The 25,935-nt window shown below is 34.4% G+C and overlaps 1 protein-coding gene across 1 annotated transcript in view; it reads right to left on the bottom strand.

Moving 5' to 3' along the window:
• LOC115881080 (dynein heavy chain 6, axonemal-like) overlaps nt 1–22,308 on the bottom strand; it is a gene marked incomplete at its 3' end in the record, with an annotated part of 140,967 nt that extends 118,659 nt beyond the window's left edge. Inside the window, exon 1 of the mRNA XM_030898442.1 lies at nt 22,066–22,308. Coding sequence (XP_030754302.1) covers nt 22,066–22,282 — 217 coding nt within the window. The remainder of the gene's footprint in view (nt 1–22,065) is intronic.
• Between the last annotated feature and the right edge of the window lie 3,627 nt (nt 22,309–25,935).

Below are 25,935 nucleotides of genomic sequence, written 5' to 3' on the forward strand. Positions count from 1 at the left end.
AATGATGAAATACGTATACCAATCCAAGAACTTGATGCTTACACTCTACCATCAGAAAGTCTAATTTATATTGAAGGAAAGTTAACAAATACGGAGGGAAATTATACAAAGAGATTGCGATTTACGAACAATGGTATAGCTTTTTTATTTAGAGAAATTCGTTATGAGTTAAATGGTATTACTATAGATGCCCTAAGAAATGTAGGGCTAGCATCAACATTAAAAGGTTATCTATCCAGTAACACAAATGAAAGTTTAAAACTGCAAAATGCAGGTTGGTTTCCACACAGAAAAGAAGAGGACAGAATCATAGTTGATGATAATGGAAAATTCTCCGTATCTATACCATTAAAACTGCTAATGGGATTCTTTGAAGATTACAAAAAAATTATAATTAATATGAAACAAGAGTTGGTTCTTATTAGATCTAATAATGACTTAGATGGAGTTTTCTTTAAGGATGATGTAACACCTCCATCTACAACTTTAGAAACCCCAAAAGTTACTTTCGATAAAATCTATTGGAAAGTACCGCACATTTTAGTTGATATACCACAACAACTAGCTCTCACTAGAATACTGGAGTCAAATAAAGATATACTAATTGGATTTAGAAGTTGGGAACTTGTTGAATACTCTTCGCTAACTGAAACAACACGACACACATGGCCTGTAAAAACAACTAGTAAACTTGAAGCTCCCCGTCATGTAATAATTGCCTTTCAAGAAAATCGAAAAGGAGATGTTAAAAAAGATATGAGTCAATTTGACAATGTAGATTTAACAAATATTAGAATATTTTTAAATTCCAAAAGGTATCCTTATCACGACTTATATTTAAATTTCAAAGAGAACAAATATTCATCTTTATATGAAATGTTTGCAAATTTTCGCTATTCTTATTATGTTACTTCTAATGAACCTATTTTTAATCCTGAAAAATTCAAGAAGATTTCACCAATTGCATATATTGATTGTTCTGACCAAAAGGAAACGCTTCAAACGGGTTCTGTTGTAATGAGAATTGAGTTTGAAACAAACAGTGCGATAAAAAAAAACACATCTGCTTATTGTCTTATTTTACATGATAAATTATTTAGTTACAATCCTTTAACAAAGATTGTCAAACAATTATAAACTTTTACTCCCACTCTCTTAATGTTAAGTTTTGATTTTAAATACGTTAACATAGTGTCTGTAGTAGTAGATATAGACATATATCATACATACACATACAACACTACAACTAGAAATACAAAATTTTATTTTTAAAATACAAAAATTGAAAGAACAAATTGCACACTACTCAAGACAAAAAAGTTTAATTAAAAAGTTTAGTGAACTAAAAATATGAGGTTGATTGTGGATATACAAGGATTTAAAGATGAGAAAAACACCTTTTTACCTAAAGAACTTGCAGCCTTTGATGGACATAGAATCTCACATTATATTGTTACGGATTCCGTGGGTCCACTATTTAAACTCACGATAAAATACTTAACGAATTTATTTTCTCACTTTATACACAATTACTAACTTATAACACACAACAAACTAACTATTTTAGATCTCCCTTTCCTTCACCAAATTGTCCGATTTTCAATTTCCACGCGGTATATTCAAATTTCAAAAACTTTCTCAGTTGTCGATGGCTCCGGCTTATATACTCTATTAACTGCTTCTCGAAATTTCCCCAATTCTCCCGGAAAGCGTATAGCTTCATACCAGACAATTCCATTGTCGATTCCCTTACTTCTCGACTTGACTAAAAGATGGCGCCTGAACAAGTCTTTTTAATTTCTGGCATTGCGAAGTTTGTGCACGCAACCAGTAATACATTTTAATTTCTGGCAGATGCGCCATTTTCTTAAACACATTGCGGTTGTGCAGGCAACCAGTAATACATTTTGTATGACCTTGACATTGCCCCCTTCTCAAATTTGATCGTCCCGATCAAGGTTTCCTGTCTGATATCTCTTCAATCGATCCAGATGAACTACCTTCATCTTACTTCTAGGGCTGCGTTGAATCCGGTACACAACATCATTTATCCTCTTGATGACTGTATAAGGACCTTCCCATGCTGGAGTTAACTTTGGGGACCTCCCTTTCTTGCGCTGGGGGTTATATAACCATACCATATCGTCCTGTTGAAATCCCGTAGAATTGGCTCTGAGGTCGTAACGAGCTTTCATCCGGTCACTGGCTAGCGTAATCTTACTTCTTACGGCCTTATGAATTTCCATTAACCTTTCCTTCAGTTCATCCGCGTAGTCCTCTACATTTGTGGTGCCGTCGTCTGGTGATCCGAACACCAAGTCACAAGGCAACCGTAATTCTCGACCAAATAAAATCTTCGATGGTGAAAGTCCGGTGGTGTTGTGAACTGCACTTCTATACGCCATTAGGAACAGCGGTATGTGTTGATCCCAATCTCTTTGATGTTCGGCCACCATTTTCGAGAGGTGTTCTTCAATGGTCTTATTGAATCTTTCGACCATCCCATCAGACTGCGGATGTAAAGCTGTTGTCCTAGTCTTGTGAATACCAAGCAGATCACACATCTTCTGGAACAGTCTTGACTCGAAGTTCCTTCCTTGGTCAGTGTGAAGCTCTAAGGGAATTCCAAATCTACTGAAGACATTATTGACCAATACTTCAGCTACAGTCGATGCTTCTTGGTTTGGAATGGCAAAAACTTCTGGCCATTTACTGAAATAATCCATCGCTACTAAAACGTACTTGTTGCCCTTGTGCGTTTCAGGGAATGGGCCTGCAATGTCAACAGCGATTCTTTCGAATGGCAGTCCAACGTTATATTGTTTCATTTTTCCCCTAGAGCGAGTGCTTGGTCCTTGGCTGGCTGCACAAGTTTACATTGTCGACACCATTTCTTGACATCTTCGCAATAATCCACCCAGTAAAAACGATCTCTCAGCTTGCTCAAGGTCTTGTTTACTCCAAGATGGGCTCCAGTTTTACCACCGTGAATTTCTTCCAATACCTGGGTAACTTTCTTCCTTGGTACCAGTAACTGAGTTGTTACTGTCCTGCCATCCGCACTTTCCCACGTGCGCTTTAACAATCCATTCTCAATAACCAGTGAATTCCACTGAGCCCAGAGAGCTTTGAAAACTAGCCCTCTGTCCGCAATATCCTGCCACGGTGGTCTCTCGCCGTTACCTTCCTTGAGCCCTAGTATTGCTCCGATGTCTGGATCTTCCATTTGGTCTTTCCTCAACTGTGCCGTCGTCCACTGTTCATCAGCTCCAAGCTTAAAACTCCTTATCATGACAGTGCCTTCACGTTGTTCCGTTTTACAGCAGTGCTTACAATCGGTTTGACAGGGTCTTCTGGATAAACCGTCTGCGTTACCATGCATCTTCCCAGCACGATGTTGGATGGTAAAGTGATACTGCTGGAGCTTCTCGAGCCATCGTGCTATTTGGCCTTCAGGTTGTTTCATCTCCATAAGCCATTTGAGAGCCGCATGATCTGTCCTAATTAAAAATTCTTGGCCGTACAGATATTTATGAAAATGATCAACTGCCTTCACAATTGCTAGCAGCTCCTTCCGGGTAACGCAGTAATTCCTTTCTGGTTTGGATAGAACTCGACTGTAATATTCTATCACTCGTTCTTCGCCATCTTGCACTTGTGATAGCACTGCACCTATGCCGATATTGCTGGCGTCGGTATCCAGGATATACCTCCCTTGTTGTTGCGGGTAGGCTAGAATAGGACTTGAACATAAAGCCGCCTAAGTCTTCCAAAGGCTACATCACAATCGGTGTTCCATTCGTAGCCGACTTCATCACCTGTAAGTCTATGTAAGGGTGCAGCTATATTGGCAAATCCCTTGACAAATCTTCTGTAATAGGTGCATAAACCCAGAAAACTTCTAAGTTCATGTTTGTCGCGAGGTTTAGGCCAATCCTTGATCGCAGCGATTTTCTTCTGGTCGGTGTAAATTCCGTCTGCCGAGACTACATGACCCAAGAATTCCACTTGTCGCTGGAATAAGCTACACTTCTTCGGGTTCAAGTACAGGTGAGCATTCCGTATGCGGCCAAAGACTTCTTCTAAATTTCGCAAATGCTCCTCAAAAGTTCTTCCCATAACCAATACATCGTCGAGGTAAACCAAGCACGTTTCCAAGTTAATCCTCTTAACACCACCTCCATTAGACGTTCGAAAGTGGCTGGAGCATTGCATAACCCAAACGGCATGACCTTGAATTGGTATAGTCCGTTTCCTGTAGAAAAAACCGTCTTTTCTTTGTCTTCCTCGTCCAGGCCCCAACTTGCCAGTATCCACTCTTTAAGTCGAGAGTGGAGAACCAGCACAAACCTGCCAGTGTGGTTAACGTGTCGTCTATACGTGGCAGTGGGTAGCTGTCCTTCTTAGTGACGTCATTGAGCTTCCTATAGTCCACGCATAATCATGTACTACCATCTTTCTTCGTCACCAAAACAACAGGAGATGACCATGGACTTGATGATACTTCGATAACTCCATCTTCTAACATCTTATCTACCATTGTCTCCATTTCTTGTTGTTTGGAAAGGGGAACCCTTCTAGGACGTTGTCGAATCGGTTGGGCATGACCAGTATTAATTCGGTGCTTCACAAAATCCGTTCTTCCACTGTTATTTTTCTCAAAAATACTGCCATGCTTTCGCAGGAACTGCTTATTACAACTGTTTCTCCTCAGATGTTAGGTGATCCCATGGCTGTTTTAGATGTTTTAGTGTTTCTTTGGATGCCATTTGTGTAACAGCTGACGACACTTCATCACATCGGGTGACACTTCTTACAGGTTAGCAGATTTTTCGGGAAAAGATTCGCAATTCTGATCGGTATATTCTTGTCGGTGTTCACCAATAATTGTCCTACTAAGTACCTATCTTGTTTCTTGTCGCCATTTTGTACCAGTCCAACACAGCACCCAGCGATTTTCTCCACTTTACCGAATACGATCTTCTCGGTATTACCAGGTATCACCACAGTTTCCGCTGATCTTACATCCATTCTTCCTGGTCCCTCGTCTGGAGATAACATAAACTCTTCATTTCCGATATTCAGGATATTTCTCGGTGATCGAACGAAAATCCATGTTGACGAATCACATCCATGCCCAAGATGAAGTCATCTTCAATATCTGCCACTAAAACGCTATGCTGGAACTTCAAATTTCCTAACTTCAGTTCGACGATAGCCTCTCCGTACAACGGCCATTTCCCCCGTAACTGTACGTAAACACACTCTTCTTCTCAGAGGCACCAGCTTCAATCCTTGCACTGAGTTAGCCCGCACCAACGAAACCATAGCGCCAGTGTCCACTGTCATTCGGATTCCCTTTCCATTGACTTTCCCGTCGATCACCAAACTGTCAGCGGTTCTTCCTAGATTTCTAATGGAAAAAATCCTTGGGGCTCTGTTCTCCCCAGTCAATACTCGCCCCTTAGTATTGACTGATTTTAGTTTTCCTGGTGCCTACGTTCTCTGGATGGTGAACGGGATCGCATTTGAACGCGGCAATACCGTTTAATGTGGCCATTCCTGCCACCTCTAAAGCACCTTATGTCCTGGAATCTTCTCTGGTTTTCTGTCTGGGTGTTGCTGACTCCCTTGTTTATTAGTAGCTCACATAGTTTGTCGACTTTCTTACACATCTCCTCCAAACCTCTGTGAGTGTTTTCGGGCTGTTCCTCGACCGCTACCGATCTTATCTTCGGTCTAGGGATGGCGCTAAAAGCAGCTTCGATTTCCAGCGCCCTGACCAGTGCTTCGCTGCTGGTAGAAAATCGGGATATTTGCAGCGCCCTCTCTAATTCGTTGTCCCTCAGTCCGCTGATAAAGCACTGAGCAGCGAGTTCCTCCCTAAATCCTTCCGGTGCTTCTGGATATGCCAGGTGTACCAGCCGACGTAAGTCTGCTTCAAATTCCTGCAGACTCTCTCCGGACCTCTGCAGGAGAAGCGTGTCTTGATCTGTGCTGGTAAGGATTGGCGTCGATGTTGGTGTTCGCCATATCTTCTGTCAGTGCAGCGACCAAAGTTTGGTATTCCTGCTGTTGGGCTGCAGAATAGTTTGCACAGGAGTTCCAGGGCAGGGCCACGCAGCGCGCGATGACAAGTGCCGCTGCTTTCTCTAGTCCAGTGATCCATCCGTTGGCATGGCGGCTTAGCTTCAAACTGACGGTGGTACATTGTCCAGGTCGTTTGTCCATCGGTCGGTGCCTTGAGGTTCACCAGTTCAGAAACGCCAGGTGTCCTTACTTGTACCTTGGTCTTCTGTAGGTCCATCTCTAATTTTTTCCATTTCTGCTGAAGCGCTCCTCCCAGATCTTCTACGACTTCTTGGAAGTGGGTCTCTTTCTTCGTTCGAATTTTCGATACTCTGTTGAATACGGTCCTGCTCTTCTTGTTTGTCTTGTCGCTGAATTTTTAAATCATCTAAATTTTCTCAAGCCGGTCCCGTTCTTCTTGTTTGTCTTGTTGTCGTTAGATTTTCAAATCTTCGAAAATTTTCAAGCGGTCCTGTTCTTCTTGTTTTTCTCTACGATGTCGCTCTCGAAACGAATTTCCAAATTACCCAACATTTTCTCAAGCGATTCACTGTTCTTCTTGACGTGTTTTTCCCTCTTCCTTTTCTCTCTAATTTCTCCATAAAATCTCCCAATAATTTGCTTACTTCTTCCATTTTTCTTCGCTTGCTGTCTCGTACCAACCATAAAATTCCCCAAATTCGGTGTAAAATCTTCAAAATCCACTTAAATCGCACTTCCGGCTAATTGTGACCCAGTTCCGTGGAGTCCCTGTTAAACTCACGATAAAATACTTAACGAATTTGTTCCTGCAACTGTTATAAGATTCCTTCACCAAATTGTCCGATTTTCAATTTCCACGCGGTATATTCATTCAAAAACTTTCTCAGTTGTCGATGGCTCCGGCTTATACTCTATTGACTGCTTCTCGAAATTTCCCCAATTCTCCGGAAGCGTACTTCTTCTACCAGACAATTCCATTGTCTGATTCCATACTTCTCGACTTGACTAAAAGATGGCGCCCTGAACAAGTCTTTTAATTTCTGGCGTTGCGGTTGTGCACGCAACCAGTAATACATTTTTAATTTCTGGCGGATACGCCATTTTTCTTCTTGACACACATTGCGGTTGTGCAGGCAACCAGTATTAATACATTACAGCCCTTGGCCTTGACAATATGTTTAAAAAACCCTTCCATTAGACTTTCTGTCACCAGAATGTCACAGACAAGCGGTATGGCTAATGAAAAATCATCATTGTATCAACTGGAATGAAGGATTTACACCTCACCATTATTTTTCAAATATAATTGAAAAACTTATTGAAGAAGCTGAAGTGGAATTTGTTTATGTTAAAGGAACTGAAAAAGCAGAATTTGTAAAGAAATATTCCAAAAAAACAGTAATTGAAATAGATGAACAACCAGCTTTGCCTATCGGACCACCAAAATGCTTTTATCATTCTAAGTCAAATTGTATGTGTGCATTATCAAATGTTTTATATTTGTATGATAATTTTTTTATGAATGAATAAAACTCTATATAGTATTTATTACATCTTTTATTAAAATATAATTTATACTAAATTAGTACTTCTACATCAACTAAGTTATTGGATGAATTATCCTGGTTAACTAAATTGCTATTTATGTTAGTGTTTACATCATCTGCTACTTGTTCGTAAGGTATTCCCCGATCTTTAACAAATTTATTTAAGTATGTTATTTGATTTATAAAGCCTAAGTCTATCATTACAGAGAATAATTCTAATATATCATAATTTTCATAATATTGTGCACACGCACTCATTCCTTTTTCATATTTACGAATCATATCATAATATATTTTTTCCATCTGCCTAAGTTTTTGATAAGTTTCATGAAATGATTCATAAAATTCTTGATGAATACATATTACTGAACTAATTAGTTCAATATTCTCACTTGACATTTTTCACCTTAAAACAAAATATAGTTTTTTAAATATTCCGGAGCACGATATTGACGAAGAAGTCTATGTTTTCTTGATATTGTGCTCTTAACTTCTCCGGGTTGTGGTAACTTGTCTTTAAATCTTTGCAGTAACTGATCTCTAGCGTCAACCAAGTGGAACCGCTCGAACACCTTTAAAATTTCTATTATAACTTTTGAATTCTTCGTTACTCTCAGGTATGGAACAATATGTGTTAGTTCACTTGCAAAATATGTATGTCCCAATGCACGCACAAACTCGTAAAGATTAATCCTTTGTAATAGAAAATCAGCACAAAACTCAGTTATCCTATGACAATCTTCTTTTAGTGGCAAAAATAAATCTTTTTGATTAATTAAAACTATTCGATGAGAAACAGTTTGACGGAAATCAGTATATTTTTGAATCAGCTTTCTAACAACATTAGTTATTTTTTTCTTATTGTATTGCATCACTCTCGAGATTCGCTTTACTTTCTTCTAAAGACCTACCTTACTAGCTATATATGACTAAGTAAATAAAGTGGGGATGAAAGTAGTAGGAATTAACATATTTAACTTGTATATTATATTAGTGGGAGGAGGAGGAGGATGAGGAGTATAATGAGGAGGAGGATCTCTCATATTCTATCTACTGTTGAGACGCCATCTTGTCTTGGAAGGTCCGCATGGTTGAAAGGTATTTTACTATGTCCAAACTAGAACGTGTCACTAAAATAGTTCACATTTTAGGGTTCTTGTTCCTTGGCTATTACTCCTTATTTATGATTACGGTTTAGCTTAAGATTTTTATCAATTTTTTTTTGTACTGGATTTGGTACTGCAACTAATGCCATTGTGACGTGAATGCCACTGTGACGAGGAATGCCACTGTGACACTGAAGACCAGACACCTGGATTTTCTCATGGACTGACTGGAACGACCACTGGATGACAGATAAGACTTTAATCATCTCTTATTTTATTGCGTTTATGATTGATTAAAATTTATTACATTAAATATACGATCGTATGTGAACTTGGTATACCAGGGATTTTTTACCTCTAAATTTCATTTTATTCTTTACAGTCATTTAATCGTAATCACAAATACGCATCAGGGTTGTTCACTGTTTAGTCACAACAATATTTTGTGATACTATTCATGATTTAATTTATTTTACGGAGAGTTCATTTTTTTTTCTAGTATATATATGTTTCATTATTTCGTATTTAAATATTTGCTACATTTTATGATAGATCTTGGCAATTTGTTTTAACTTTAAATTTAATATTTATTAAACGAATCCAGTACATTTTGGAATTTTCAATCAGTACACTTTTTCCATACACCTCCCTTTTGATATCTCTTGTTCTGTGCATATATATTTTACTTAATTATTTACTGAGCTAGCTGGAACCTATTTGTAACGGAACCTGGTGAATCTGAGTTCTCATTATAAACTTTTTCACCCAAGGTGGCGTTATACTTTTTCCAGTCCTGATTTTAGCTCTATAGCTTCTTCAATGGTGAATGCTCCGCAAATTAAATCGTCCATATAAAAATTATTTAAAATGGCATCACTAACTATAGGCTCAGTATCCTTGCAATTAAGCCCAATTTGATGTAGAGTACGTGTGGCTAGAAAGGAAGCGCTAGCTGTTCCATAAGTAATTGTATTCAACTGATAATGTTTAATTTCTTCCGATGGCTCTTTGCGCCATACAATTCTTTGTAGATTGTGCTGCGATTCATGGACAAATATTTGTCGGTACATTTTTGCAACGTCCGCTGTAATGACTACATTAAATATGCGTAAGTGTACTAAAATATCAAATAAGTTCCTCTGAACAGGACCTATCATCATCACATCATTCAAAGACAACCCTGATGCCGTTTTAGATGATGAATCAAAAACTACTCTTACACGTGTAGTACTACTATCTTCTTTTACTACCGCGTGATGTGGTAAATAATTATGTATTTCATTGGATTTATCCAATTCGATATTAACTCTTGACATATGTCCTAAGTCTTCATATTCTTGCAAAAATTCATGATATTGTTTACGTAAGTCATCATTGAGTGCTAACTTACTTTCCAGGTGCTTTAAACGCTGGATTGCTGTACTTACTGATACACCTAATTTAGTATGATTGCTCTTCAACGGAAGTTGTACTGTGTAACGACCGGTAGTGTACTGTTCAAAATGTTTTCGAAAATGTATTTCACAATCAAGTTCTTCATTTGACAACTTAGTATTATCAGATGACAGATCTTCAATTTGCCAAAAACGCTCTAATTGTTCGTTTAGAAGTTTATCATTTTGCGTAAAAAGACAATTGGAAGCTACATTAGAACAAGAGACTATTTCAGAAGAGTTTGACTCGGGAATTTGTAATGGACCGGCTAATATCCAACCTAATTTAGTTTGTTGTAAGATAAGACCAAATTTATTTAGTTCGATTTTGCCTGATGATAGTAAAGAAAAGAAAACTCCGCTGCCTAACAGCATGTCTATTTTACCTGGTTTATTATACTCTGGATCTGATATTTGAACATTGTCTGGAATGTTCAACTCGGAAGGACTAAAATAATACTGTGGCAACTCACTTGTTATTTTGTTTAAAATTAAAAATGACAGATCTGAACTATACGAGCTATCAGTTGACTTAACTTTGGCAAAAACTTTTTTATTAATATTTAACTTTGTTTGATTAATTCCTGTTACCGGTATTTGAATCGGTAAAGCGTCTAATTTAAGTACTTTGAATAATTCATGAGTCATAAAATTCGATTGAGAACCTGAATCTAATAATGCTCTACATTTGACAGGCTTATTATTTATATCAAAAACATGTATTTGCACGATGGATAACAATACCTGCTCGTTTACTGATTTGGAATGTAACAAATTCTAACATTGAAAATGTTTCTGTTATCCTATATAAGGGAGCTCAAATCGAATTAAAATGCTACATTTGCCACACCATGACGTCATCACGCGTATACGTATAGGAAATCTCGGCGCGGCGGCGGCAGTCGGACATCGCTAATTGTTTATTGATATATCTTTATTAGTTTAAAAGCAAAAAATATGGGGTTTGCTTTGTTACCTTGTCAAGACATAAGCGAAACTTTTAAATTGTTTCTTTTTTCATTTAGGCCTTCGTTTTTCGTTAAATGAAAGTTATATTAAAAAAAATCTATTTTTAAACCAAATTTTCGCATGATTGAAATGAGTTATTCATGTTTAAAGTTTTTTTCGGTCATAAGCGCTAATGGAAATGTTTTTTTTGTAAATAATTATAAAAAATTACTCCCTACGAAGACTTTATTTTGTACTGGACCAAAAAATAAGTATTTGTTTTCTCTATACGGTGGTATTAATATATCGATTTTTGATGATAGTGCCCTTTTCCCGGTCTAATTTTGTACTACTTTTGGAATAAGGGTCCCCATATCACGTACTTGTACTTCTTTCCCTGAAAAATTCAGCTTGTGACACCGAAGTGGGATGCATATATAAAAGATCAACGGGTTTTTTTGTTACATCCATCCCGCCGAAACCGCCTCACCAATCTTGATGATTCTTTTTTTAAATGAAAGGTATATATGTCTAGATTTGTTATGAAGTATTATTATATCGTTTAATCGGTATTTCTTTATGTAAAACGAATAAATATTAAAACATACCTGAAAAACACCTCCACAAAATACCTCCAGAAATCAATTATTTGTCATTGTCAGTGGTGTGTCAGTTAGATTATATATCAAGTTTTTAGATATTTTAGGGGTCAGTTTATACCACCAGCTTTAGATACATCAATATTAGCACAAAGGTTCGTTTAAAGGACATTAGTGGTTAGTGAATTAGTATGCAAAGCGATTTTAGAAAATTCATCCTCTTAGAGTGTAAAATTATGTCGAACGATTTGTTGTATGAAAATCATTTACTAGAAGAATGAAATTCTACAGAAAGAAGAATAAGAAGAGATTTTTGAAATTCATCAACCAAATGGGTAAAGTTAGTAAAAAATTATATAAACCTTCGTGACCTCTGGATTATACATATAAAAATTTGCACAAAGGATCATTTAAAAAACATGAGTTAATTATTTGGACATAGGAATTTATGAAATTCGTACCCTTAGGGAGTAGAATAGGGAATGAAAGTTTGCTGTACGAAAATGCATTACTATAACATCTAGAAGTATAACATATTATACAAGGGTTTATTTAGTGACATCAATAATATGAACGAAATATTTTTTCTTCAAATCATCCTTCTAGGAATAAAAAATAACATAAAGAGAGTATTAGTGCTCTGGAAAAATAAAATAAAATCAGGGGAGTATATCAAGAAAAACGACAATTATATGTCAAAGCTATTTATTTTAGTATACAGTTTATATGGGACCATAGGTAGGGTTCTATCCATAGAGGGTAAATGTCATTTTACTATTTATTATTTTCGAGAGATTTTCTTTTTTGAGATTTTGCAAAATTTCGACTTTGGTTGAGAGTTCTAAAACACCCTATATATAATTATTAAGACATAAGCCGTCACAGAAGAGCGCCATAAACTTCGTTATTTAACATTCATCCATAACGTTCGTTATTTAAACATATGTATGTAATACACTCATATTAACACTAATCATATTTTTACGTTTTTATTCATCATTTTCAATGCCCCCCCGGTTGCATCTTTGTAAAGGACTGTGAATTTTGTTCTAGATAAGTCACGTTCACGATGGAATTTTCTGAATCTGACAGAACCTGACGTTCTTGTGATATGTGAACACTGGGATGTGATGGCTGAACTGTAGATAATTCTGTGCAATTTGATGTAGGCGATTCTGTAACATTTTTTTCTTTGACAATATAATTATTGAAATGCAGTACAGTGTTATGTCGTTTATGACATTGCTTACAGGCACTACTACTTCGACATGTATCTACTGAATGTCCGAATTTTAAACAATTACAACATATATTTAATTTGTTTAATTCCGTATATCTTGCCTTAGGAGAAAGAGCTAATAATTTATCACATTTGTAAATCATGTGATTATCTTTGCAAAACCTATAATCAGTTCTCAATTGATCATTGGCTTTGGTGACTAAATGACTTGATGAACGCATGAATGATTTATCTGACTTAACTCCTACTACCCTATTTGTTTCACGAGTGTCTAATGTTTCGAGCAACTGTGCTTTATTTTTAAGAAAATCTAAAAATATAGTTATGTCTGGTAGCTGATCTGACTTTAAAGATGTTTCCCATTCGCGTCTTGTATGATTATCTAATTTATTGCTTAAAATATAAATTAATAGTGTATCCCAAGTATTGACTGGTTGTCCTAATGACTTTAAAGCTCTTTGATGTTTAGAAAAACCATCTATAATTTTTCTTAAGATACCGTGATTTTCTTTGCTCATAACGGGGAGCTCAAATATGCCTTTTATATGATTCTGAACTTTGTTGAACACGTTTGTTCTCATATCTGTCCTTCAGCAATTGCCATGCTATATCAAAATTGTTATCGCTGATTTCTAGTGACTGAACTACCTGAATCGAGTCATTCTTTAAAGCCGAAAGTAAATAATAAAAGCGTTGAATATTGTTGAGTGACGGATTATCAAGAACAAGTGCATTAAATCCCTCATAAAAGGGTAACCAGTTCTCGTATGTTCCATTAAAATGCGGCAGGTCGAATTGAGTTAGTTTTATGTTCATTGAGGGATTTAGATAATTATTAGGAACTACTTGATTGTTGTTAGAGTGTGTTTTATTAGTGTTAATTAAATATCTGAATCTTGAAACTAAATAAAAATATTTATCTTCAAAGTCATTCCTCTCAGCACAAATTTTGTCAGAATTGTCAATTAATTCTATAGAAAGTTGTACAGTTTGGAATTCGTTCCATGTTTCATCTAATCTTTGTAAACGAACATCAATTTCATCGATTTTCTTATGATTCGCTGCATCATTTAAAAATTGTTCAAACCGAAATAATCGATTTTTAAGCATATTGCATTGAACTTTTAATCTTTTGAATTCTTCGTTCGACATTGTTACTATCTATTATAATTGTTTAAATAAGTATGTAAGTGATTTATGTTTAAATAATTATGTTTCTAGTTATTTTACCTATTAATTTAAATTTTGACCCCCATGCAGAAATAACCGGCTAAATTGAATGCTATGATTTTGTTATGCTTTTGTTTAAATAATTCACACTTTGTATGTCTAAACTACTGTAAATGCTTGAAATTATGTCAATTATACAACTATCCTACCTGATACTATGCTAGTTTAACGACTATAATGTGTTTTTTATGATATATATGAGATTAAATTGACTTTCATTGTAAAATCAAATATTAGCTTTGGTTTAAATTATTGTATGAGCTAGGATATAAAGGAATGGATCTACTTGATGAATTGCTGTGTCTTGCTGAATGAATTCTGTTATGATTTGGCTTCTTTTGTTTGTTGCAAAATGTTCAACTCCTTTTTCGTGTATTCTTGCTGATTTCTCAACCGTTTTAATGCTATGCGGCTCGAAGGACCAATGATTTGTTTGAATATGATTGTGCAGTGGACTGTTGATTTTTGTATGTATGTGTTGTGGATTGAAAGAAGTTGTAACTTCTATGAAACTTTATTTGCTATGTGTGATTTTACAAGAATCTGTGTACAATTCTTTTCTTGAACATGGCTGCTATGTCATTCTCTACGTCACCAATATGGCGCGCTTTAGGCGCTAAATTCAAATTCTCTATTAAGTAACAAACACAATCAGTTATAGGAAGTTTTTCGAGATGCATCTGTTTTACCAGGTTTAAGTTGGATAATTGTCAATTTGTAGATACGTTATTTTTTTACTTATAATATATTCTAACTACCTGTTAAATAAATATTGTTTTTCTGTTATTTTTATATCAGCTTTTTTAATTATATGGCATATTAACTGCATTTCATTCTGCCCTCCAGCAAATAATAAGTAGGTACGGAATTTCTTTGTATAATTAGTTTTTTCTAGTGTATTATATTTTGCTAATAAATTTGTTCACTTCAGTTATAGAAAGTTTTTGGAGATGTTTTTGTTTTACTAGTTTTAAGTTGGATAATTGTCATTTTGTAATTAGGTATATTTATTTTTACTTAAAATATGTATTCTAACTACCTGTTGTTAAATAAATCTTATTTTTGTGTTCTTTTATTACCCCTTTTTTCTACTTATATTGAATATTAACTGGCTTTTATTCTGCCCTCTAGCAAATAATAAGGCATTTTTTTTTATTTTGTTCATAAAATTGTTTAACTATTTTGCTAAAGAAATTTTTCTATTATTTATGTAATAACGTATTTATTTTTTTAGTAATATTTTTTATTCTCACATCTCAATCAAATCATAATATAGAAAAAAAAATACTTTATGCAACCCAGTTTTTTTATTTTATTGTAATGAAAGAAAAAAATATTTTACTACTTCTTCTAAATTTATGTTGTATACTATCTGACTTTTATAAAGTATGTGTTTTAATATTTTAAGATACTTTTTAATTTTATAGATATCTTAATTTTTTACTTTTTATTATTGAATCTAACTAGCAGTTTACTATCCGTAGTTGTGTTAAATACATGTTTTCAGTATTTTATTATAACTAATATCTATGGTTATCAAATATATATTTTTATCGTTGTGTGTGATTTTTATTACCTAAATAGATTAGAATCGAAAAATGAATTAGCAAATATCATTCACAAACTTTTCATTTGCCTTTACTGAGCAATATCTCATAGTTTCATGATTAAAAAATAGTAACAGTTTTTTATATGGATACTTTCAAGAGAGTTATTATTTAAATTTAAGATAATTTCCTAATGTGTCATACTAAAATAATGCATACATAGTACTAAAACATGGAATACACTTCATAATAACATAATCTATTTTTTCAACATATCGTTAAATAAAAAAATATCTTTTTAAAATAAATATAACAAAATATGTGTATCTTAAGTTAAATTGAATAATAAATAAGAGGTAATGGGTAGGAGTTCTAATGTGCTAATGTGAAAAATGCAATACTCTCTATCATAAAATAATCAATTTTTTCAATGAATCATTGCAATCATAAGCATCTCTCTTTTAACTAAATATCAAAATATGTGTATCTTCAGTTCAACTGAATAATAAAAAAAGGGATAATGGATTAAAAAGCAAAAATTAATAAAACGTACACTAAATAATTATTGAAGAAATAAAGTAATTAAAAAATAATAAATGTATCAGCACGCCTTGCTCCTTTGCAAGCGCATTTAGTTCTTTTAAATTTTTAACTTTTTAGGGTTGTTATATTTCTCTTTTAACAGACTTTAAATACCTATAACCACAAGGTCAACCCCCACCTATATGTAAAATCCATCAAACACATATGTACACACATACGACCTTGAAATACTTCGACAAAGACGATTCAACATGTCGACACATGTCAAAAGAAGGAGGTGGGGGGGAGGGGGGTGGTGTGTTTATTGGTGACGTCATGTGACCTTCAACAGGAGTTTGCTTACGTTTCACACACCTGGGTTTCAACGCATATGGTGGCCTTAAAACTATGTGACGTCATATGAATAGAGCGCGGATTCATAAGCATTAAAAAGCCTAAAAAAAAAGAAAAAAAGCTCAAAATACTTCGAAAATAAGCACATAAATATGCACGTAAATTTAAAAAAGCATGAAAAAAAATGAATAATTTTTATTAATTTAATATTTTTTAATAAACGAGTATCAAAAATATTTATACAGAACAACATAAACTATACACTTATATGAACAAACTAAACTGTAATGAGTTATATATAATTTTTTGTATTTTGTAATAAAAAATATTTAAATAACAAAAACAAATGAAATTAGGACTTAACCTAAATAATGATCGTTCATCAATTTATTAAAAATTATATTTCCTGAAGCGCCACGCACTTTTGAGAGCTCCGTCTTAAATTTCTCTCAACTATTTCCACTGCACCTACTAGCGCAGGATCCTTGTTTTCGAGTTTTGTGATAGCTTCGCTTACAAGGTTGTAGTTTGTTTTGATAAATGCTAAGTTTTGTTTTATCTCTTCATTTTTCACAATATGTTGACACTTTTTAATTGCTTAGGAAGCAGATTGAGGAAATTGTGATATAATTTCTTTAAAGGAATCAAAATTATCAGCATAAAAATAGGCAGCATCCATCCACGTACCCCACCCGGTAATCACTGGTTCAAGAGAAAGCAAGAACTGTTGAGGAGAAAGTGGTATGCCTGGCAATCTTCCTCGATAAAATTGAACATTCAAAGCAGCTTTTACGAAAACTTTCTTGTTTTGATTAAAGTATTAACCGAAGGAAGCTGTGCTCGCATAGTTTCAGCCACACGATTCATTCCATGTGCTAAACAAGTACAATGGACTAAGTTTTCATAAAAAAACTTTCAATTTTGTATATGCTTTTATGATGTATGCAGCCACGTCGGAAAGCATTAACAAAATCTTCTTACTTGGAACTGGGTTTGGCAAAAAAAATTCGTTAACTCATCGTGAATGAACCTCGTAATAGTATTATTATTTGTTTGTTCTAACTGCTTAGGACCTATCAAATAAACATTAGTTCGGCAATCTTCATTCAATCATTAGGTGAGCAGGTTATTCCAATCATTAGGTGGGCTATTCCTATTATTAGGTTATTCCAATCATTAGGTGAGCTATGTATAGACTACATAACTACATAAATCCGTGGTTTCATCTACGTAAAACTATATGTAATTATTTCCAATTTTCTTCTTAATTTCTTCGATTACGTTCTTGTAAAATAAGCTAACATAGTTTTTGCGTAAAGTAGATTCGGCGGGAACATGTCTTCCAGTGTATTTTTGTAAGAAGGTACACTATTATTAAGTTTTGTAAGGGGAATATTGCAAGAAACCATCATTTTACATAAATCAAAATACCGAAATTGAAAATTAAGTGGAAAATATGCACCAAATATCCCACCAATGGAGAAAATATGCGTAAAACTGGCATTAAAAAAATAAATTATTTAAAATCGGAAAATAAGCAAAATGGCATCAAAAAAAACTTAGCCACAGTATCATATTGATAATTTATGTGTATGTATATGATCAAAATACATATATATATATATATATATATATATATATATATATATATATATATATATATATATATATATATATATATATATATATATATATATATATATATATATATATATATGTATATATATATATATATATATATATATTTTCATTTGGATTTGGTTTAAGTATTTAATACTCATTTCCAACTACAGCCTATTGCTGCCTTCCTGTTACTCTACGCCACACATCTCGATTTAGAGCGTCATCAGCTTCTAGATTACGAGCTTCCATTGCTTCCGTAACCGTTCCGTTCCAGGATTTTCTAGGTCTACCTCTCTTTCTTCTGCCCTGGGGAGCCCATTGAAAAACTCTTTTTGGCCACCTGTTCTCCGGCATACGCAGAACATGTCCAAACCATTTTAAGCTGGATTTTTCGATTCGATCCAGTACTGTCTCCTCCGATGCATTCATGATACGCCTGACCTCGATGTTTGTCTTTTTTTCCATTGGCTTGATATACCTGCGCTTCTTCTAAGGTAGTCCATTTCAACAACTTCGATTTTGCGTTTCGCGTCTGCACTCAGAGTCCATAGCTCTGAACCATAGCAAAGAACTGACTCCACCAATGTTCTTCCAAGTCTCTTTTTAGTCGTTGCAGATAAGTTTCGGTCCCACCAGAGGCTGTTAAGACATCCAATAACTTGTTTGCTCTTCTGAATTTGGGTTTGTATTTCTTCTTTGCCCAAACCCTCGTTGTTGATAGTAGCACCCAAGTATTTAAATTTGTCTACTTGTTGAATCTGGACGTTATCATTAATGAAGACTTCAAAACAAGTGTTGGAATTGACAGCTAAGTATTCGGTCTTCTTTAGACTAACCTGAAGTCCCCATTTGTTGTATTCTTGATAAAGCCTCTTAGTCATGAACTCTAGATCGTATGAGTCCTGCGCAATCACGACCTGATCGTCTGCAAAGCTCAGGGTAAATAGTGTGTTGTCCCCAATGGGTATTCCCATACCTTGATATTTCGTCTTCCATTCCCTAAGGGCTAATTCGACGTAAGCGTTGAAGATCAGAGGAGATAAGCTGCATCCTTGTCGCAACCCTTTTGTGGTGTTAATTGGATTAGATAGCCTGTGTCCTATCTTAACGTACGATTCATTTTCTTTATATAGCTATTTTATTATCTTAAGCAAAGGTCTATCTACTTCTAAGATATTCAATACTTCCCATATCTTGCTGCGGGGAATAGAGTCGTACGCTTTCTCCAAATCAATAAATGCTAGATGGACTTCTTGATCTACTGCTATCTTTTTTTCCATCACCTGCTGCAGGACAAAAAGGTTATCTGTGAAAGATTTCCCCGGTGTGAATCCGCTTTGGTCTTCCGAGATTTGTCACCATACTGTCCCTGAGCCTACCCTGCTTAGCACCTTTCAAAAAAGTCTGCTGACCGAACTGTTAATGCTTAGGCCTCTATAACAAGTGGGGTCGTTACGATTTCCCTTTTTAAAGATTGACACTATGTGAGCCACTCGCCATTCTCGGGGTAGTTTACTTTGCAGGCAGCACTGGTTAAATAGCTCTGCCAGACGCCAGCGCAGTCTTTGGGTTCCACACTTTAACAATTCGGCTACAATATTACCAGGACCTGGTGACCGACGTCCATTTTTCATTCTTTTGAGACTTTGATGTACTTCTCTTTCGCTTATCATTAAAGTGCCTGCAAGGTTGTTCTCGTCTTCTACTGCTTGGAATTCTGGTCGGTTTTCTGTCAGTAATTCTGCATAGTAGTTGCGCCATTTTTTGCGTAAAAAAAAAATACATCTGCCATCAAATATTACTTATTGCATGATTTCTAGAAATCCGCACTCTACATATGAACATGGGTGTGCGCGTGTTTCTCAAACCTTGGTTTCTGCGCATTTGGTGACCCTGAAAAAAAAAGGAGTGGGGGGATAACAGATAACAAACAACCAAACCACAACGAGTAGCGGATTAGTGGGATTTTTGCCGTTAAGACTTGTGACTTTTGGGGTTCTTGCGGAATTACGGTATTTTTGATCATATGCACGGGCTGACTTATAGCACTTTTCCCGAATTCGTTTGGTAGGAACGTTATGACTAACAAATTACTGTCGGATAGCGCCATTAACTCATTTTACCCATTTTTTGACTAATGGGTCTTTTCCCAGAAACCCCTCATTTTATTGCCTTTAAAGTTAGAACAGTGCTATAACAAAAGTAGGAAGGAAGTAAGTCCTAAAGGAGTTGAACAAAAAGTGAATAATAATAATGATGTACCGATACCGTCTATTGGAGGATTAGGCGATGATATTTCAATTAATCCCACAGAAAGCTTTGATAGTGTTACAGATAAATGGAACAATTTCATCAATAAATTTGATAGCGATGTAAGGAAGAATTTAATTGATGATTCTCATGGCTTTTCGTCAGCTGTGCAACATTTTATAAACAACTACAACAAAAAGGTCAAAAGCCCTTCTAATCTAATGACTGGCCTAATCATGTCTTTTAGAAATTTTGGCACACCTTCATCAAATGTGCATGTGCTTTCTACTTCCATTACGAAAAAGGTAAAGAAGATACAAATACAACAAACTTCGCTGTCCAGAAGAAAAGCTGCAATAACTGGTAGAAGAAAAATTCAAGCTGGAAGAAAAGTTAAATGGTTATCAATACGAAAATCTAAGGCCCCTGAGTTATTAAATAGTTGTGTTAAAAATAATGTAGGTCTCGGAGAAAACAAATTTATAAAATAAATATTGAAAATATTCTTTCTCATTAGTTTATGATTTTTTGTTGTTTTTTTCAAATAAAATAAAAAAATTAAATCTTTTTGCCAAGTACAGCTATTCCCAGAAAAAAACTGATATGACTTATCTGGTCAGTACCTATATTCCCAGACAACACTTAATCATTATTGTTATTTATTAATTTTCATAGTATACACTACTCAAAAGGACTGCTCAAACTTAAAATCATATCAGTTTTCCGTACATGCCCGAACGATTTAGAAAAAAATTGGTGCGAGACGGATTCGCGCACGAAGCGTTCCGTATCTATACAACATTAGACACTATATTATTATAAACTTTTTTCCGATTTAGCTGAAATTTTGAATGCGCGTATAAGTAAATAAAAAAAAATGAAGAAACACATAACTAAAAATTATATTAATCAATAATAAATATGTAAAAAGTAAAAATAAATATGTAAAAATATATAATAATAAAAAAAAACGATTAAAAAAAGTCGCCTTGACTTGGATTCGAATCTGCCTTACTAGGGCTCCAACATCATAGCCTGAGGTCATAGCAGCGTAAAGTCCTAATACTTTAACCCCGCGGCCACCAAGGACTTGTAAAAGATTCTATGTAAAATTCTTACATAAAAGATAATGTTTAGTGAAAGTATTTTTTTATTTATAAACATTTATTTAATTCTGTTTTTAGTATTTGTTCTTATAGCGGCAACATAGATACATTATCTGTACAAATTTCAACTGTCTAGCTATAACGGTTCATAAGATAGACCTTTGTGACAGACGGACGGACAGCGAAGTCTTAGTAATAGGGTTGCCGTTTTTACCCGTTGGGTACGGAACCCTAAAAAAGCACTTCCATGACATTTAAATCTTACTAATTTAAAAACACTCTACAGGTAAATTTTACACACCTGACAAAAAATATATTTTGGTTCTTTCGTTGTTTTAAAGGTATCATTGTATCAACCGTACAGGATCGGAAGACGCTTGCAATATGAAACGCTCGATATGAAGAGGAGTTCGGCTCAACTTGTCTTGCGATAGCATACGCTCGTTACGAAAATTCCACCCGGTATATAGTCAGTGTATATTTAATTTTAAAAACTTAGCAAAACTTACGATGCTCCTCAAAAAAATCGTGTGACATTTCAGCAAAAGCCCTTTTCATATTAGCTCGTAAGCCTTTTGGTGGTTCGTTTGTCACTTTGACAGAATTCTGCAAAACAGAAACAGGAAAATTTTTTGAAGGCATCGAGCTCATATATAATCTGAATGACTTGTGAATATTTGGTGCGTGTTCTGCTATATCTAGTACAATTTTCTCCATTGCGGGCATCCATGAACTTGCTAAGTGGCAATTCTAAAAATTATGGAAAATTTAATAAAAAATTTTATATATTATAAAAAATTTTATATAAATTTTAAAAAAAGTTTATTTTAACTGTTTAAAATTCTTGCTGAAAAAAAAAATTTTTTAAAATCTCAGACAATTGTTAAAACCCAGAAATTTGTCAAAACTCGCACAAATTGGGCACGTTTCCATTACGTTTCCATTAAAATGGAGGAAATATTAAAAAAGCTAAAGAAGCACAACAAGCGTTACTTCCACCTAAAATTGAATCAATTTACTAAAACTATAGGCTGTGACAGAAAAATATTGTAGCAGGGGATGTCGATACTGCTCTCTTGTACATTTTTTATATATTATGACTTTAATAATGTAAATAAATTATTAGACGAGTTAAATATATTCGATATCAATTAAACTTTAATTACGTAATCAACTTCACGATTTTTAACCCTTAACTGGTCCGGCGTCGTCTGACAGACTACGCCAAATAATTAACTCATTCTCATTAGTTACTGGGACCGCCTACAGGATTGGCATTCCAGCTAATCCTCCCCTTCACGGTCAACAACTGATATAACCAGGCAGAAGTTACTTAAGCCGTAGTCTCTCAGACGACGCCGGATCGTTTGTGTAAGATTTTGTGTCACAAACTTTTGTAAAATATGGCCGGGCATTCGAAAAGAGTGCGTTTAAAAGAGTCTAGTTATGAAGAAACTCTATTAAAATGATATGATGAGGACTGTGACAATGACAATATGACAATCTGCCAGACAAATGCGTTTGACAATGTCAAATATTCCACGAGAAATACACTTTACAATTGGTAGAATACTTCCAATTCCTGTACGACCAGAACTTACTTTAACTTTATTTAAAAATTACTTTTTTAATTTTGTACTAGTTTATAGCACTTAACAATATAATCAATCATTTGTCTGTCATCAATGTATCGTATACACCTCTATAATTATTTAATACATAATCTTATACTGGTTACAATGGTCGACATGTCAACAACAGAATTTGCGTTATTTACTACGTTATGGAATTAACTGATTATCTGCCATATTAGGTAACTGCGGATGTACGTCACTAACGTAATAAAGAAGCAAAAAATAACCAATAAATAAACTAACCAAAAGGTTAGTTTATATTTAATAATACGTGGCTTTGGGTGCCAGTTGTCGTATTTATGAAGAGTACAGTCAACATGTTCAGCATAATACGATATACTGAGAGAGAAAAGACTATATAATACGAGAGAAGGATGCGAAGTTTATTACCTATTAAGTCGGATCGGTCGACAATAGAATTTGCGCTATTTACTACATTATGTAATAAATTGATTATTTGTCTTATTAAGTAACTGCGGATGTACGTGATTAAGTAATAGCATGTTTTACGGGTACACTTCGGCCTCCTGGATGAGATAAACGCAATTTTATTAATCACAATTAATAAAATTAATAAATTATATATTTTACCTAATTTATTACTAAATATTATTACTGTTAGTTATCATTACCATTAGACCAACATACAGCAATTTCAAATAAAAAAATAATATTTAAGATAATTATTACAAAAAAAATAATTTTAAAAAGTTTTAACACACTGTATCATATTTTTTATCATATTTTTTGATGAGGAATCAAAAAGTACTTTTTAAAACTTTTGCAAGTTAATGATATTAAAATTTTATAAAGGTTGCTATTAGACTTGAATCAAATGAAAAGCGAAATGGACAAAATATGAAGAGACAACTTTTATTCGGCATTAAACGGCTTACACTATTGCGCTAACAAGAGAGACAAAAAAGGCAGTGGCGTACATGCTTTTTTAGAAAAATATTCAGAGAAAACCCATATGCACGTCCCTGAATTGCATATGTTGACACCAGCGTTAAAATATATCGCATTAATAGTAACTTTACCCTCAAAATTTCATTCGAATCCCTAAAAGCACTTGGAAGAAAATTACAATAAATCGAATAAATATTAAGACTTTAACACCCTGTAACTACAAAACAAAGCAGAATCGGATCTATGTTGATATGAAAAATAAATCTTATTTTTACGTGAGGAATCTGCCCACGAAAGATGGCACATGCTTTTTGAAACACCCTGTATATACAGGGTGTCCCAGAAATAAGTGCAAGTAATTCAACTGGTAGTATAGTTCAACCCCAGAAACACGCCTATGAGGTTTTTTTCACGAAAATTTTTTTTTCAAAATTCGAAATTTTTTGAAAAATTTTTTGGATTTTTTTTAGTTTTTAATTAAAAAACATAATTTCTTGACAATAATATAGCAACATAGGTATTAGATTAAATTTACAAGAAAATAAAATCCAGAAAAGATCCAGCGATTCTCAAAATTTTAACAAAAAATCATGTTTTTTCGAAACTTTCAAAGTAAAATAATTCCGTTATTTTGGACTTATTTGAAAACGAAAAAGAGAAAATATGTTTCTTTTATCGAGATTTACCACCCTTTAAAATACTTGCACTTATTTCTGGGACAGCCTGTATATTCGAAAAAATCGAAAACGAAAACATATTTTTCCAGCAAGACAAGGCACCGCCTCAGAATGGTGAAGTTATCAGCAAATTTTTGCAGCCAATTTTGAGAATAATTTAATAGCTAACCAAGATCTCAGAGGCTGGACATCGAGGCCGGCGCGGCGGACTTATTTCCTGTGGATTTTTATTTTTGCGGAAGAATAAAGGTTCTTATTTTTAAATTGCCCATATATAATCTAGGCAAGAATTAGACCTACTTATGCGAGGGTATCTTTCATCCCCACAGAGTTAATTAATTCCGCGAGAAATGTTCAAAAACGGCCCCGTCTGTCCATAACACAAGACGGTTGACATATCGAACAACCAAAATCTCAAATCTTGGTTTGATATTAATTTTTATTGTTATTAGATATAGTTTAAATATGTTGATGTTGTTAAATGTAATTTAAATTGTTATAAAATTCTGCATCTCTCATTGCAAATATTATTCCGCCGTTCAAAATACCTACTTATTCAAAGTGGGCGAATTTTTACAAACTGTATATCTCGAGAGAGAAGAGGAATCCAAGGCAAAATATCAAGTTAAATTATTTTCAATGAATTAAAAATATACAGGGTGTCCCATATAAAAAATCAAATTTTCTTTTCATAATTCCTAAATTGTTAATTTAAAAAAAATATTCTTAAACCATTAAATTCTACATAAAAAGGTGCTTTGGAAATGTTTTCATAAAAATACAAAATTTTCTGTAGCAAAAAAGTTACAGCGATTTGTTAAAAATGCACTTCTTGAAAAACATCCCGTAATTCTGAAACGGTAAGATATCTATATGCGGTTTTCACCGTCATGTTTTTGATAATATTAAGATTCTAGACACCGATATTAGTCTTCGTCTATCTCCTACAGAAAAGGGCGTTTCCCTTTAAAAGCGTCCAATTTGGCCCACCCTGTACATGTGTTGATAAATAATATATGTCAAGGGTCGACAAAGGCCCGGAACTTAAGATACCGCTGACCCGAAGATACCGCTGAGCCGACAGTCGCTGGCAGTCGTTGGCAGTCGCTGGCAGTCTTTGGCAGTCACTGGCAGTCGCTGGCAGTCGCTGGCAGTCGTC

Source organism: Sitophilus oryzae, unplaced genomic scaffold (assembly GCF_002938485.1).
Source record: "Sitophilus oryzae breed Bouriz unplaced genomic scaffold, Soryzae_2.0 scaffold_1693_pilon_pilon, whole genome shotgun sequence".
Lineage (NCBI taxonomy): Eukaryota > Metazoa > Arthropoda > Insecta > Coleoptera > Curculionidae > Sitophilus > Sitophilus oryzae.